This window comes from Cyanistes caeruleus, chromosome 20 (assembly GCF_971803275.1).
Source record: "Cyanistes caeruleus chromosome 20, bCyaCae1.hap1.1, whole genome shotgun sequence".
NCBI lineage: Eukaryota > Metazoa > Chordata > Aves > Passeriformes > Paridae > Cyanistes > Cyanistes caeruleus.
The window spans coordinates 2,601,133-2,617,979 of NC_141720.1; the positions used below are offsets into that span (position 1 = coordinate 2,601,133).

A 16,847-nucleotide genomic window follows, 5' to 3' on the forward strand; every position below is an offset into this window, starting at 1 on the left:
CGTTGGCTTTTATTTTGCATTATTTTTTGCTTAGGGGTCAATCTTAACTCTAAAACCTGTCAGTGATGTAAAAGCCCCTGGTCCAGGTTTAGCAGGCTCACCTGAATTCATTAACAGTGACACAGAGTTCAGCAGGGGCTACAAACCTACCCAAGGAGCTGGATTTACATTTGAACAATTATCCTAAGTGGCTTTTCTTGGATCCTTATCGTTATCATATTCTTTTTGCCAAAACATTTCTCCTCTCTTGTAATGGGAGATCAGTTTCAGGGACTGCAGAGGACATTTTGCTACAGCAGATAAACTGAAATTCTTTCAGAGCTGCCAAGCCTGCATGTGCTGACAGTGCTTGCGATTTATATTTGTGGACATGACCTAGCGACTGCCTGGGTTGGATGTGGCTGGAATTACAGTTACACACTTGGATTTCAGTGTGAACACAGGCAGTGATCTGGATCTAAACTGGGACCTGAAGCCTCTCACTTGTAGTATTCTGGTTCTGCTCTGTTTCAGGCTCCGTCCCAATCACTGAAAGATTTATACCTTTATCAATAAATTATCATGACTTTTACTACACTTACACCAGGGTCTTAAATTAACACTAAACTCAGTGTAGATGAGGCACGCTTCCTGCTGCACATGATTTATGGCAATCCATCTGAAATGAGGAGCAAAATTGAATTTGCCAGCAAAGGCAAACCTTTAACATCAGGTCAGACACAAATTTTATTGCACATCCACTGCTAAAGAGAGTTTGTAGATTGTCTTATTTTATACAGGTTTTTTATAGACCTGTAATACTTCAGGCTTTTTTTTTTTAAAAAAAAAAAAAAAAAAGGAAGCTAGAAATATTTGGAGGTCTGACATTTCTACTGCGTCTTTGTGTCAGGTTGGAGGTGACAGACAGGACAAACGTAGCAGTTCCATGTCACTGATAAACTCTCAGCTTGAGGGCTGTGTCCCCTTTTGATGACCTGCCTTTGGGAAAGATGTGGAGGCTGCAGATAAGAGCATCAGAAACAACCAGAGGTCTTAAAAGCAGTGAGAAAAGCTGAGGAAATAAGGTGGTTTTAGCCTAAAAATGAAATGGTGTACAGGAGATATAATAGGCTTTCAAATAAGTAGGTTTGGTAAAGCAGAAGGGAATCCAATCTCCCTGTCAGCAGTTGAATGGCACAAATATGCCTCTAATAGAGCAAAAAAGATTTAGGTGGACCTTTAGGGGGAAAAAAAAAAAACAACTTTCTGATGATAAAGGAATTGAAACAAGGGCTGCAGGTTACTGGGACAGTGACATAGTCCCTGTCATGTGTGGTTTTAAGTGAGCTAAATAAAAACTTGCTTGGTGACACACGAAGATGCCCTCGCTTTGGGGTGAAGGGCTGGCAGCTGTGGTCTCTGGACATCCTTTCCAGACTCATTTTTCTGTGACTCTACTACAGAGGGCAAAAGGCAGCTCCCACACTGGCATCACCACTGCCTCTCCAAAAGGACAGTTAGCTGTCTAACCACCCAGGGCTGAGAAATCACAAGAGGAAAAGATAAATTACAGCTGTGCACATCTGCCAAATGGCCCCATTTCAAGGTCAGCTTTCAGTGCTGTTGCAGTCGTGGCTCTTGCCACTGTCTTCAGGAAGAACATCTCTTATCTCAAAACTGTTCTTGCTCTTCACTGCAGATATTGAGGATCTCTGGGGGTACACTGCACCCTGAAACCTTGGGAACTCTGGGTGTGTTGGACAACCAGGACAGACAAGTGGTGACCACACTGACTGCTGTGGTCAGTGCTCCACTGAATCCTGGGGCCAGGATGAGCCAGAGGGACACAAGGAACGCCCCTGAGACCTGCCAGCCACACCTGGATCTGTCACAGGCTGGTGGAGACTGTTCCAGGGCTGTCCAAATAAAGCTTTCTCTTTGTCTAAACCATGCACCGTGGTTTAGGCTGGGCTGACACTTCTGAGAGTGGACACAAAAGAGTCTTGGGAAGAAAAGTGATTCAGTGCTGTGATTCCAGCAGATTTGCCTTGTCCTGCCATGTGCTGAGCCCAGTGGGTAAAGGACAGGACACCCCATGTCAATATTGAAAATGGAGAGATTTTGAGGCTGATGTCCCAGTTCAGGAGGTGCTGTTGGTTGGGTTTCTTTTAAAGATGAAATGTAGTGCCTTCTGTCCCTAACAAACTCACCAGGCAGTTGCAGACCATACTCCATGGTGAGCAGACAGCAAAGTTCCCACTCTGTGTTTGCGTGGGATCTCGTAAATAATCCCTTAAGTACCCTGTTTGTTTTCTTGCTGTAAAGTGACACTTGTCTTTGAAGGAAAAAAAACAAAACAAAACAAAGCCAAATAGAGAATAACTGGGAGCAAACAGTAGGAAATTTCCTAACAATAAGGTCTAGAAGACTGTGTTTGTTGCAAAAACAACCAGGAGTGCAAGAGGCTGCAGCCCAGCCACATCAGGGAAACTTGGGGAAACCACTCTCTGACCTGGAATTAAAAAAAAGAGTTGCCAACCCCCAACAAAACTGCTCAACTCTAGCCACCAAAACCAGATTTAATATGATTAAACCTGTTATCAGCTGAGTTTAAGAGTCATTGCCAAGCGTGTTTGTGGCTCGGCGCAGAGGTTTGTGGCTGGGTTTGGATGTGGAGCTAAGGTCCAGCAAAGGGAGCTCCTCACTGTGGCTCCCACAGGCAGGGGGCTGGTGGCCAAGGGCTTCACCTCATCGCCTGGGGACAAGTCACAGCCCAAATGGACAGGAAATGGGCTTGACAGATGAGACAGGCACGGGGATAATGGCTGGGTGACTGATGGGGTGGGCTGTGTGATGGGTAGGGCTGCCGAGAGACACTGCTGGGTGAGCTAAAACCTCCATTAAACTGAAACTGGAGCGCTGCACGAGATCCATATCCCTGACTGAGGGCTGGGGCTCACTGGATAAGGGTGAGCTGCTGCACAGAACAGCTTCAGAGGGCTCTTTGCACTGCAGCAGAGGGGAAAAAGAAAACAAAAACCGTGCATTGGACAAATAAGTCAATGAAAAGATCTGTGTGGGAATGTGAGCATTGCCTGATATGATTTGGTGTCCCAAATGGCCTTAAACAGCCCATAGAATTTCTATGTCTAAAACAGATTCCAGCAAAGGAGACCTTTTATGATGCACTAATAGGCTCATTAGGCTTTCTCCAGCAAGGCACGCTCACAGCATCGTATGTTTTTTCCATTACAGGAATTACATGTGTTTTGTTGTGCTTTGGGTTTTGTTTTGTTTTCCACATAGGCTTGCCCTGACAGTTCCCCCATTCAGGTTTATATTGGAGGTACCATCTCGAGCCAATGAATTTTATGAAATATGTTGCTGGCACTCACAGGGAGATGCATAAAGGAAATATTCTAATGACAGTTGGAAAGGCTTTGATCCCTTTCCAAGACTGCACTCATGTCTTTGAAATGTGAGTTTGGCAGTGCTGGAAAGGCTGGGCTCTTTGGCTCTCTCTGGCATGAGCCCATGTGACAGACATAATGTCCTCTGTCAGGGGACCCACATAACCTTGAGAAGTGTAAGCAGTGCTCACAGATTGAGCTGGGTCAGATAGTCTGGGCTGATAACGAAGCAGGGGGGAGTCAGCCTAGTCCAAAGCAATAACTGAAAGCTATTTTGACCTGGTAACTGTTGGGTCTGCTGCCTGCAGCTACAGAGTTGGACATGAACTGCAAAAGTAGTTAATTTATGCCTCCTTGAGTGTAGGAATGTGGCGATGATGGATAGGGATGGGAGGTTATTAGAAACATGGGGAGGAAGGAGAGGAAGGAATTCCAGCTCGTGTTTTTATCTCTTACACACGCACACACTGGTTCCTCACATTCTCTTGGCTGCCTCGTGTGTGTGCAGTGTCCAAGCCCTCACTGCCACACTCACATCTCTGCTCCTGCTCTCACAGGCACATACTCACACACTTCCCAGGGCTGTGCCTGAGCTCAGGGCTCGGGCATGTTTACGTGCTGGGGGTTGCTGGCTGCTTCCATGAAGGAGTTTGCATTTACTGCCTTCCAAGCATGATCTACTTACACCTACACCTGGGCAGATCCTCTGCTAAAAATCCTCTTGGCATTCTGTTCTTCCTCCACTGAATACATTCTGCTCACTCACAGCCTTCTCCTGGCTTGCAGAGAAAAGTGGTCAGAGAAATACCAGAAACCCAAGTCCAAAGGACTGGGTAGGATGGATTTACATGAGGCATGAGTCCAGTCTCAGTGAAGCATTGCCATCACTGGCCAATTAGTTAAATGCTGTCTGCTCTGGATATTTTTTGCAGTAGTAAACCATGTAGCCTTGGATATTGGAGCACATGGGCTGTATGGAAGAAGAGTGACTGTGGTTGTGCACTGAGGAGATAAATGGGGATTGGATTGTGTAAACCATTAGCAGAAAGACAGCTGAGAATAAAGAAATATTAGTTTAGATTATTTGAAACCATGAGAGAAGGGGAAGGATAAAAATGGTAATCTCAGGAGGGGAGTTGGATTATAGTTACTCCTACAGGGATTTGTGTGTGTGCATAAAGCATCTGCATCCAGAGTCAACAGCTGCCATCGGTCCAGGCAGCAGGACCTTCCTTCCCACTGTGATACAAACACATTTAAACAATGTTCTGATCAGACTAGGGGCTTCTGTTCCTGCCCCTCTCTCTTGCATGAAGCATCACATCACTCCCCCATTCTCTCTTACACCTTTGCTCACTGTCAGTGATGCTGCCAGAGGTGCAGGCACACGCTGTCCCCTCCCCATGGTCACACCCCTGTCACACATCCCCCCAGTGCTCTCACACTGAGAACATTTGGACGTGCACATCAGTTCTCACATGTAATTTCAAACTATTGCTCATGGATGTGTCTAAGTAGAAGCCCATGCTTGGAAAAGAAGTTTTCTAAGGCTCAAGGAAGATCCTGGGAGTAAATTGAGCAGAGCCTCAGAGCGTTGTGCAGATCCGGGCAGGACAAGCTTGAGGAGCTAAGGGGAAGCTCTGTGCATTTTCCATGGATGTGTTGAGAACACTGGAGAGATGAGAAATGTGTAAAGGGTCACATTGCTGACCTGTCCTTCAGAATGTCATCCCCATTTGATTGGAAGATAAACACTGTGTGGAATGGAAACATCCCCTTCCACTGGTGTCCCCAAAGAGCACATCTTCCTCCGTGAGTCAGCCAGGGCCTGGGGACACCCAGCCATGATCTATTTTGGAGGCAATGACTTCAGCAAGTGGCAGGGGAAGCTATTGTGGAAATATGAATGTGTTTTCCATTTGGGAGTCCTCAGAAGGACAGAAAGATCTTGGTGCTGAGCCAACTCCCCCATTTTTTCTTCAGCCTGCTGGGAGCAAAAGCCTGGCAAAGAATGCAGGGAACCCTTCTTGGAGGTGGTGGGGGTGTGTGGTTTGGGAGAGCTGTGTGAGCCTTACACACATCCACACACACAGAGGGGGAAGCAGGAATCAACCTGCTCAAGACCATGGTGGTGTCTGGTCCTTACAGCCTTTGAACAATGCTTGGCTCAGTGTGATCCCTCTCTTTGGGGTCTCCACCTGTCAAGTGAAGGTTCTACAACATATCCCCCTTCTAGCTTTTATCACAACACTTCAGGCAGTGTGAGCTGGAAACAGAGAAACCAATGGGTTTAATGGTACATTTTGATTTCTCCGGCTTTACTGTGAGTTGGAGCAGTGCAAGCAGTGTGCCACCATGGTATGTGCACTGGCAAGTAGCTCCTGTATTCCAGTATTAGAAAATCTACTCCTTTAAAGGAGCAAAAAGTACCTCCAACAGCCATCAAGCTTAGCTTGCCTGCAAACAGATTGCTCTGTGATTTCCAGGCATCCCAAAAGCTGAGGAGCAATGCTGCTCACCCTGGGAGGACCCAAGGAGCCTTAAGAATTTATGGCATGGTATGGTAGCACTCCTGGGGAGAGCTTTGGCAAGGCTTTGCCTGTTGGAAACAGCAATTCCCAACCAGCTGTGGGATGTCAGGTTGGGCCACATGGGTTTCAGCACAAGTGACTGCCACTGGTGCTAAAGGAGTGACTCTGGGAGCTGGTGTTAGCTGTGGTGCCAGCCTGAGGATGTGAAACTTGTTATTGTGAAGGAAAATTAGAGGTAACAACAGCAAACAGCTTAGAGGAAATGTGCAAGCTAACTGCTGGTGTAAAAAGATTTACTGACCATAATGCTTAGTTAATTGCATTCATAATAAATAGATTCCTATACTTATCTTGAGAGTGTGGACAGCTTTATGTATTTACCTTGGATTTTGTGGCCTTAGTTAATCAATGGCCTGAAGTTCTAGATGAGATTCACTACATGAATGCAAAGTAATCAAAGTTTGGGAGTGGATTATTAAAACATTTCAGGTGATTGATATGCAGGGTATTATAAGACCTTTGCCTGGATTGCAGCACTTCTTCAGTGTTTTGTTGCTTTTGTGTCACCTCTAGAAAAAAAAAAAAAAAGCTTTTCTTTTTCCACAGGGCATACTTGGATGTCAATGAACTTAAGAACATACTTAAACTGGATGGATCCACACACCTCAACATCTTTTTTGCCAATTCCTCTGAGGAAGAGCTGGCTGGAGTGGCAACTTGGCCCTGGGACAAAGAAGCCTTGATGCATCTAGGTGAGTGATAAAGATGTTTCTTCTTTGCAAAGCATTCTTTTGAGGCACTAAGAAGGAAAGACAAATATGCATTAAGCTCTGTTCTGATTTCTTATCATTCCTCTAATATATAGTCAGGGGAAAAAAAGTATTTCACGATTCCCAGATACTGGCTCACAACCAGGAAAATATTAGGTTATAAACCCAAAGCATATTATGGTATTTGTAGATGATGTCAAGCTGAAAGTATTTCACCTTTTCAGTGAAGCTACTTTACAGGGCATTCACTCCATGGGAGCAGTTTGCAGAAGATTGGGGGGATAGGTGTGGGGACAGAGGTGAATCTTTAACCTTAGCCTGTTACATTCTGATCCTTAGCTCATTAGCAAGTATTCAATTAGCTCACAGACTGTAGCTAAAATCTGCTGCTATTTTTCTCTACCAAATGCGCAAAAGAGCAAACAGCTGAGGGATTGTATTTCTGATGTTCATTTGAGTGGAACTGGAAGGAGTTCACTACCCTGCAGATTGCCCGCTGTGTTTCATAACCAGGTTGCTGCTGGAACCCAGGGATCCAGACAAAGCCCTGCAGCCTCCCAAATGACTCACTGCCACCTGCAGTGCCACTGGACTTGTGTTCCCTGCAAAATGTCAGAGGAGCCTCAAAAGGTTCAGAAGGCACTGACTGAGTCACTGTGAGCTTCTCCTAACTTCACAAACCTCCCCTGAGCTGCAAACCTGGTCAAACATCTCCTCTCAGCAGTTCTCATAGGTTTTCCAGATATTTCTCCAGCTCATCCAGACCTTCCTAGGCTGCAAGTGAAGCCCAGTTTCAGCCAAGTTAAAACTTTGTGGCAAACTGTTTCAGCCAGTTTTTATATTACCCAACTCCATGTTGAGCTAAATAAAAAAGATATGGTGACTATAAACCTAAATGAGGGGAACAAGAAGTGTTTATTATCCTAAAACACACAATAGAAGCTGAGCTGTATGGAATAGCCATGAGTCAGGGGGGATTTTCCAAGGTCAAAATACCCAAAAATGAGATGTTACCATGTCTTCATGGTCACTTGTCTCCACAGCAGAGAGAGGCTCCATGGTCAGAGCAGGCAGCTGGAACTGGCTGCCCTCCTTCATTTTAGTAAATGTTTTATTGCAACATCCAGCTCTGCAGCTGCTCTGGAAGAAGTGTGAGCAGCCCTCCCTTCCCAAGGAGCAGCACTTGCACACTGACACTCCTGCTGAGCTCAGCTGGAGCTGAAACCACTTCCACTCTGGCTTGCCTGCAGCCTCCTGCCTGCAGGCTCCTGTTGGGAGCACCCAAACCAGAAGGTTCTGTAAATTCCCACCAGTGACCATTCCCTAAGATCTGGCAAAAAAACCAAGACAGATCTTAACCCCAGCCTTGAGCAGCACCCACAGTGATGGGGTTTCTGTCACTTTGGGATGCCAGCCAGAGTGGATTGCTGGCTGTGGGTTTGATCTCTGTGTGGGCCATTCCCTGAAGAGCTGGACTGGAGGATTCTCATGTGTCCCTTCCCAAACCAGCAGGTTCAGTGATTCTGTGAAGCAGTGGCACTGCCCAAATGGGATATGGCTGCAATACAGCTGCTCCTTCCCTAAATCAGGATTTCCACAGCTTCCCCTGGTGTTGCCATGGGAGGGAGCAGAGAACAAGGAGAGAGAACCTTCTGCAAGAGGGCTGGGGCTTGCCCAAAGCCTTGATGAGTTCTTCTGTCACTTCATTAAGCTAATTGTCAGCATCATGCCTGAGCAAAACAATTTAAATTCAGCTCCTACAGAGCATTGACAGAGTTCATTGACCAAAAAAAGATCTCCCAAGAAAAAAATAGACATTGGACAACAGATTTAAATTTGACTTACCAGGGAAAAAAAAAAAAAAAAAACAACCAAAAAACCCCAGTAAGAAATAAATAAATAATGCTCATAATTTCCTGTCATAATAGCCCTCCCAGACCTGTGCTTGGTTTGTAAGAATTCATCTTTAATCTTTTTTACTCTCTTCTATAAATCCAATATGTACTTAATAAAAAATATGAAATATGTCCTGTGGTGCAGATCTAAAGGCTGGGATAGAGATTGTCTGGGTGAGGGAGTTTATCTTTTCTGTAAAACTGCAATTGATTTAGATTCTTGACAGCTATAAAAAATATAAATTTTCAACAAAGGCAAAAATAAAATCTCCCTCTCCAGCTGCCTCAGGGTTCTCCAGTGCCAGAACAATTTAAGCAGCCTCTACTGAAGGCACATCCTGCAGGAATTTCACCAATATTCCTGCCACTGGGAAGCAAACACTGGAATTCTTTTTGGGATAGAGAGCCCCAAAATGTATGTCAGGGTACATTCTGGGTATAAATGGCTCCACCTGGGTAGAGATCAAGCACCAGAGGAATCAGAACTTGTATTATATAGAGGGTGAGAGAGGAATCATGGGTTTATTGTGGAGCTGCATGCTGGTAGGTCTGTATATAATTAATTGGGAATGTGGAGAGCTGGTGTGAGGAAGAGTTCAGTGCTGTGAAAAGGAGGTGCAGATGCTACATGTGGTGTAGACAAGATGTGCAGTGTGGCAGACTTTATTCACTCTTCTGTGTGTGTATTTAAATTTTCTGTTCTCCTTTTTTTAATTAGTTTTTATGCATTTGTACATGCCCATAGGACTCCTCTCCACCCTGTGCACATTGTCACATGTGCCCTTGCTCACAGGGAGAATCTTTTCTCTCCTGCTATTTTGCACACGTGTCCCTTCAGGACATCCAAAGTGCTCCTTCCTCTCCCTTCAGCACTGACACAGTTTCAACTGAAGTGCTGCATGTTGTGTTTTGGGCATTGTTCTTCCAGGGAAACGTGAGGTAATGGGGAAAATCAAAGAGCCACAGTCAGGGAGGTCTAGGAAAAGGGTTCAGCTCCAAGGAAAGGCTGGAGGGATTACAGTGATTCAGACTGAAGGGAAAGGGCCTGAAGTGGGGATGATGACAATCTCATAAAAGATGATGAAAGGGGAGGAGAATCTTCTGTTCTCCTTATCCGTGTGAGGAAGGACTTGAAGTCATGAACTTCAATTGCCAGAAAATCAATTCAGATTAGATGTGAGTTAAATCCTTGCAGCCGTAGGGATGCTGAGTGCTGACATTGATTGCTGGGGCAGTCATGTCATCAGGACTTGTGAAGAGGCAACAGGCCAGAGTGTGTGAGGGATGGTATAAACCTAATTGATTCTGTGTTGTTTGAGAGTGGAATTTAGAGGACTTCTTAAGAACTTCACGGTCTCGTTTCCCTCTAATTTCATGGTTTTTTACAACCAAGTCTCCAGGCAGATGAGGATGAAGGGTCTATGGTGCATCAGAACCCAGTGATCTCATCTTCCCTGTGCTACAGCCACTGATAAAGTTCTTCCTGCCAAAACCTTTATCCTCCTCATTGTCACTAAATTATTAGAGTACCATGTCCAAGATTTATATTCCTACTATAACTTTTACAAAGCAGTCTCCTCTTCTCATGATAGGCAGGACACAAAAAGAGTTTTACATAAAAGGCTTGGAAAAATTGAGTTCAACAAGCTGAATAATGAAAATATCAAACATATCTTAAGTACAAAGGTGCATAAAACCAAGCTAAAAATATAGTTCATATGATTAATTCAATATACTGCAAATCCTCACTTATTTGCCATTTGCTTATTTGCACATCCCTTAATTCATACAACAGAAAACACTGTTAGTTTTCTTTGCAAACATTTAATAACCACGTAGTTCTTTTTAGGGTTATCACATTCCAGGATTTCATATTTTTTTTGACACTTCAGACTTAATGCATATTCATCAGTGGACTGTGCAGTTCAGATCAAGCCAGGCTAGTCTGAGTACATGAACAGTGTGTTTCTAACAGTTACTCCAAAGATGCCTCCACGACACCCTGAAAGAACTGCTTCAGCCTTGGGTGTGCTCACTTTGCTCTGCCCAGCTCTTAATTTGCAAGTATTGGTGCAGTCTTCTGCAATTCTCAGGGTGTTTCAGAAGTTAATAGGCTTTTCTCACATCTTTACCCTGTGGAATATTATACACAGAATGTTCCAGGTGTGTTCTGTTTGACTCTTGGTGTCAAATAGGTTGCTTACATCTATGAAATTATCTAAAATTGCATAGTAGGAAGTAATTTCATGCAGGATTTTCCTCTAAGTTAACAAAAAAAAACAACCTAAATTGAGTTTATTCAGTTGAAAGACTGATTGTTGCAGTGCTATTGGTTTGGGATGTTGAGCTTTGTCCCACAGTTCCTCCTCCTTAGAGCCCCAGATGAAGGGTGAGGTGAATGTCCACTGGGCAGGAAATGTGTCTGGTTCTGCAGAAAACTGACTGTGATGCAGAGGGTCCAAGGGGCTGCCAGAGGAGCTGCCCTTAAGGTGTTCTTTTCCCTTTCTCCTGCTGTCCTGAGGAACACAAGGCAAACCCAGAAGCCATTCTCTCTCCCCTTGCAGGTGGCATCGTGCTGAATCCCTCCTTCTACGGAATCCCTGGCCACACACACACCATGATCCACGAAATTGGGCACAGCCTGGGGCTCTACCACGTCTTCCGGGGCATCTCCGAGATCCTGTCCTGCAGCGACCCGTGCATGGAAACGGAGCCCTCCTTCGAGACTGGGGACCTCTGCAGTGACACCAACCCTGCTCCTAAGCACAAGCTGTGTGGGGACCCTGGGCCTGGCAATGACACCTGTGGTTTCCACAGTTTCCTGAACACCCCCTTCAGTAACTTCATGAGTTATGCAGGTACTGGGCTTTGCTTGGCTTGCCGAGGGGTCTGTGGCTGGGCAGGAACAAGGAATTGCAGTTTTACCCTTGATTTCTCAGTCCATTTCTTGTGGGGCTTTATGCTGATAAAGGTCTAGGACCAGGCTTGATGAGAGATCAGGCTTGATAACCTCTGGAATCCCTTCTAGTTCTCATGTTCTTTTATCCCAGTTTTCCCCAAATTTGCAGAGTTTCATGAGAAGACCAGGCAGAAGGTTTGAGGGATGGAAGAAATGAGATAAGCCTTAAGAAAACAGCTTCCAAAGGCTCTACAGCAAACCTGACACCCTATTTTTCTCAGATCTGGATGCCTGATCTATGAGGTCTTTGACAAACTCAAATCCAGAGATTGTTTATGCTCTCCCAAGGAGATATAGAATGTCAGATGAATATTGATACCATCAAGGCTGTTGGATAACCCTGTGACAAGTGGACAGCTAATGAGGCACGGCTCGTGCCTCCAGGTGTCTGTTGAAATGCCATGTTTAGGTTTGATTTGGAATTACACACATCCCAGTTCCAGCTTTAGAATGTGAATAGTGGGATTCTGCCTGGTCAAGGACTACCAGTGCACTGTGCTGGTTTGTACTGGGAGTGCAACAACAGAGGCTCCATATCAGTGTGGTGAAACCACCCCACAAAGCAAAAGCTGATTACAGCTCTGCAGGCACAGCTCTGCTGCCCAGATGTGCCAGGTTCTGGCATTCCTCCCAAAAGAGCATATCCCAAAGAGGGAATTTGCTCCTGTGACCCTGTCCCATTGGATGAGGCTGGAGTGGGGTCCTTGATGCACTCTGGAAGCCCAAGGGGAGCTGAAAGCTCCTCTGTTATTTCTCAGAAGGAACAGGGGATACCTTGACTCATATTTCCCCATATTTTGGGCTGCAGGGTCTCTCTGCAGTGACAGTCTATGACAGTGAGCTGACAGCATCAACAACATTTTAAAGGCAACCAATATACTTACAGACACTGAAGGGCACCTTTATACTCCAGGCAAAACCACAGATTTCCCACTCAAAAGGTCACAGGAGTGCTTATTCTGTAATAAAACTGTAGAGAAGCAAAGCGTTTAATGTCATCTGGGGCATGGATTGAAATGATTTATAACCAAAATGCTTTTATGCCCTTTGTGGCACCAGCTAAAAGCAATGCCGAATTTTCCCTCTATTTTTTCTGTTTGTTTAGAGGGTGTTTTCAGGGACAAATACACCGAGTCAGCTCCTTGGTGTGCTGTGTGCTGTGGTGCCTGTGGTCGAGCAGGGAGCCTGAGCACCCACTCCAGCCTCATGGTAACATCCCTCAGATAAGACAGGGCCACTCCAGATGACAAAATCCCCCCACCAAATCTTCTCACGTGGATGTGGCGAGGGGTGGAACGTGCTTGTTTCAAAACTCTGAGCTCTTTTCTTCCAAAGAGAACTTGCCTTGCCAGCTGACTTGGGAGCTGAGGCAGAGGCAGACCACAGAGATACCCATCTGCTCCTGGGAGCTACATGTGTGCTGGTGTTCTGAGCTGAAACCTTTTTTTTTCCTTGAAAAATTAAGTGAAGTGACATGATAGATATCTCTAGAGCTCAAGCATGAATCTGTTTGTTTTTCTGTTGTTGCCAGTGGAGTAAAATATATCAGGATATCAAATTGCTGTCAAAATACCTTTGAAACGTGTAGGTTGAGGTCATGCAGTTCTAGGAATTGCCTGTCTTTCATTTCTGTTTTGCTGCTCATGTACAGCTTGATCATATTGTATTTGTCCGTCTGTTCCTGTCCCATCCATCTGTCCAGTTACCCCCAGCCCTGAGCAAAGCACTCACTTTGACTGATAATTTTTATTTTTCCTGGAATAACAAGTTGCAATGGCCAAAAGATTAGGCAGTGTGAGAAATACGACTTGTAAATTATTTTTACAAGTCCAAATAGCTGTGGTGTTCCCAAATAAAAGATAAGTTAGTCTTTTAGATGACTTTTCATGAAATCATTATGAATTCTTCCTCTGAATTCTGTTGGGGTAATCATCAAAAGTATAGCAAAGTATAGAATTTAACTATTTGTTTGAGGATCTTGAACCGTTCTTGATATTGAGAGGAACACCTTTCTCCCTCGCCTCTCCTCCCTTCCCCTCCCCCTGGACACAGCCTGTGCTGATGTTTAAACAGATTGAGAATGCAGGTCATCTTTCTCCTGTGCCATTGTCCCACTGCTTTGTCCTATATATATTTTATTGTTCTTTTATGATGGCTATTAAGGGCCTTTGTCTCCTTCTGTGCTTCCGTGAAGACTATTTATGGCTTTTACCATGTGCTCAGGGGTAGACCATCAATAATTATTGAGGAAATCCAGAGATGTCACATTAAAGCAGCTTTTTGCATACCCACAGGGATTTGTAGATATTATCAAGCGGGTGGTGTCTGTCTATCTGCTGTGCCTGTTGGATCAGAGGAGGGTCACTGATCAGTGGAACAGGAAAACACGTGAGCTGGTGTGTCCCTCCTGTGGGAGGGCTGCAGTCTGAGCAGGTTCCCGACCAGAGCTGTCTCCTTTTGCCAGCACCTCTGGGAAGATGTGGCCAGGATTTAAATTAGCCAGCAAAAACTCATTTGTCTTTAGAAGAAATTCATATTTTCTTGTTCCTCTGGAGTACCACAGGGCACAGACTTGCAAACATCAGAGCACCTCCTAACGCTGTCACAATATTGAACTTACACACAAGCAGCCTCGGTGACCTGCATCTTCCCAGAGAAGTGCAGCACTTGACCTGTGCAGAACTGTCATTGTTGTTTGGATCCCAGCTGGGACCCAGCTCTGCTGGGCTGGGAACTCTGCAGCCACATGTGAAGAAACACTCTATGTTTTCAAGAGCTTTTCATCTGATGAGAAGAACACCAGAAAAATGGTTGAAAAGTGCTTAGGACCGAGTTCCTCAGCACAGCTTTGCTGGGTGACTTTGCACAATATATTTATTCCCTCTGGGATCTGCACAATAGAGAAACAGCAATTTTCTTCTTCTCTGGGGCATTGTAGTTGTAAAGCTGTATGGTGTTCAGAGGGCACTGGATGTGTTCTTGTTGCCAAATCATGTTTGAAGAAAACAAGATGAAATGAGAAATGGATATTTATGGGAAATCATCTAGCATAGTTATTTCTCCATTTTCAATGAAAAAGAAATATGAAATATCAAGTAATGTTTGTGAAAAGTTCAGAAAGGGGTTAGAATCATAGTGGTAATGGAGGAGATTTTTTATAGAACTAGTTATTTTTTGCACCAAAAAATTACATTTTTATCAGTGTTTGGGATGATATTTAGAACATTTTTGTTTGCTCCTTAGAAATTTTTAAAAGTTGTGTACTTTAAAATTCTGTGGTGTTTTAATCTAAGAGATCTGACAGTCTGTTGCCCGTAGCTTGCATGAATCCCAGTCAATGCATTTTCCTTACACTACCATCCTTTACCCTTCCATCCTTTCTCAGATATATTCTTTTAAATGTGAAATTCTTTTAAACCCAGAGCTCCACTGGTGGCCCAAATCCTGACCAGAAGGTGCTGCCCTGAAGCTTTCTGTTCCTCCCCCTCCGTGTCTCTGCCTCATTTAGGGATGATCTCTGCGTGCTTCAGGTGTATCCAAGCCAGGGGGAGGGAACGTTTATTGATTTATTTCCTTCCTTTTTAACCATTGTTTCCTTTCACCTGCCTCCACAAGTGATGGCTGTGCTAATTCCTTCACAGACCATTAACTCTGGAGTGCTGTGGGACCCCAGTCCTGGCCAGTCCAAGGAGCTGCCATTCACCAGGTCGTAATTCTTCCCTTGGCTCCTCTCCCACATGGCTGATGTGGCTTCTGTTTGGATTGCAGATGATGACTGCACCGACTCCTTCACGCCCAACCAGGTGGCCAGGATGCACTGCTACCTGGACCTCGTCTACCAGAGCTGGCAGCCCACCAAGAAACCGGCTCCCGTCGCAATTGCCCCGCAGATTGTGGCTCGCACCTCCGCCTCTGTCACCCTGGAGTGGTTTCCACCCATCGATGGCCACTTCTTTGAAAGGTGATCATGCTCTGCTCTGTACTCTCCTGCTGGAAAAATGGGAAGGGGAGAAGCAGAGGCTCCAGGAGAGCAGCTTGGTCATGTGCTGTGCTCAGCCTGGGTTAAGGCTCTTTCCTAAATTGGTTCATAGTGAGGAGGTTATTGATCTGTTGTCTGCTCTTCCTTTCTCAGCCTGTAGCACTCAGTTGAAGGCCATTGATTTGCCATGTAAAGGGCAAATCTTTCTCCATATGTTATGGGAGGAATTTTCAATCAAAGATTCCGGCCCTGTGATTCCTGCTGTGATTGCTGCTCAGGAATACCTGTGGGCTTTGGCTGTGCCTGCACGTTCCCCCCTCCTCCCCTTGCACATTCCCTTGGCAAGGACAAAGTGGATCTTGTTTTCACAACACAGAGCTCATGGGCAAGGAGGTGGCTGGTCTGGGGACAGGGACAAATGCTCCCTCCTCCCCTGAGCTGTGGATGTGAGATGGGAATTGAGCAAGGCAGAGTCAAAGCCCCAGATCTCTGGATATGATGTGAATGTCGTTCTGTAGGTCAGCATGGGGCTGTGTGTGTGTTCCTGTCTGGCAGGCATGCAGCTGTGTGATATCAATAATGGAAAATGTAGGGCTCTGGGCAGCACTTGCACCTCATTGCAGCCCATATTCAGAGCAATTCTGCCCCAGTATGACCTGAGTAGCTGGGTAGTTCATCTAAATGCTCTTATGCAGCTCTTGGATGCGCTGCAGAAGCTCTGGGAGTCCTGGCAGAGAACTTCCCAAATCACTGACCTTCTCGCATTACCATTAACTCACATCCCCGTTTGCGTTTCTTCTCCACCTCTTGCTTTGTTGTTTTATGGAGAGCAAACTTGGAGTGTCCTTCAGGACCAGCAGCAGTGCAGAGCACAGGAGGCCAAATTTACAAGCATATTAGCACCCAAAAAGCTGCCTCAGCACTGCTGCTTTGTGCTGGGAGAGCACCTTGAAACCACTGCCTCCATCAGGGATGAAACTCCTTCCAGCACTGCTAGGATACTGTGGCCATTTCAGTGGCCAGCTTGCACTTTATCCCACTAGGCAGAGAGCTGTTATTTTCTGCTCAGATGAGATTTTCCACCCTTATTGCAGATTAATATGGGGAGGGAAATCAAATCCTGTTAGGAATTGATAAAGAGAGGTCTTGTGCTCTGAACAGTATTTACTTTAATTACAGTTTTGTAACCGAATCCTTTTATTCCCTACCTGTGAAAAGGACTCATGTAGCTCTGAAAATTAATTCAGAATTTTTCAGCCCATAATCATTTTTAGGTAAATTAAGTTTCTCCAATTTAATTTAGATTTCAGAAGATGCTTATTGT

The 16,847-nt window shown here is 45.1% G+C and overlaps 1 protein-coding gene across 2 annotated transcripts in view; it reads left to right on the forward strand.

Moving 5' to 3' along the window:
• Nucleotides 1-16,847, forward strand: part of PAPPA (pappalysin 1) — a 174,743-nt gene that overhangs the window by 44,341 nt on the left and 113,555 nt on the right. For both annotated transcript variants that reach the window (XM_086857797.1, XM_023938086.2), the window contains exons 3-5: nt 6,527-6,672; nt 11,150-11,443; nt 15,313-15,505. In XM_086857797.1, the coding sequence (XP_086713923.1) occupies nt 6,527-6,672; nt 11,150-11,443; nt 15,313-15,505 (633 nt within the window). The remainder of the gene's footprint in view (nt 1-6,526; nt 6,673-11,149; nt 11,444-15,312; nt 15,506-16,847) is intronic.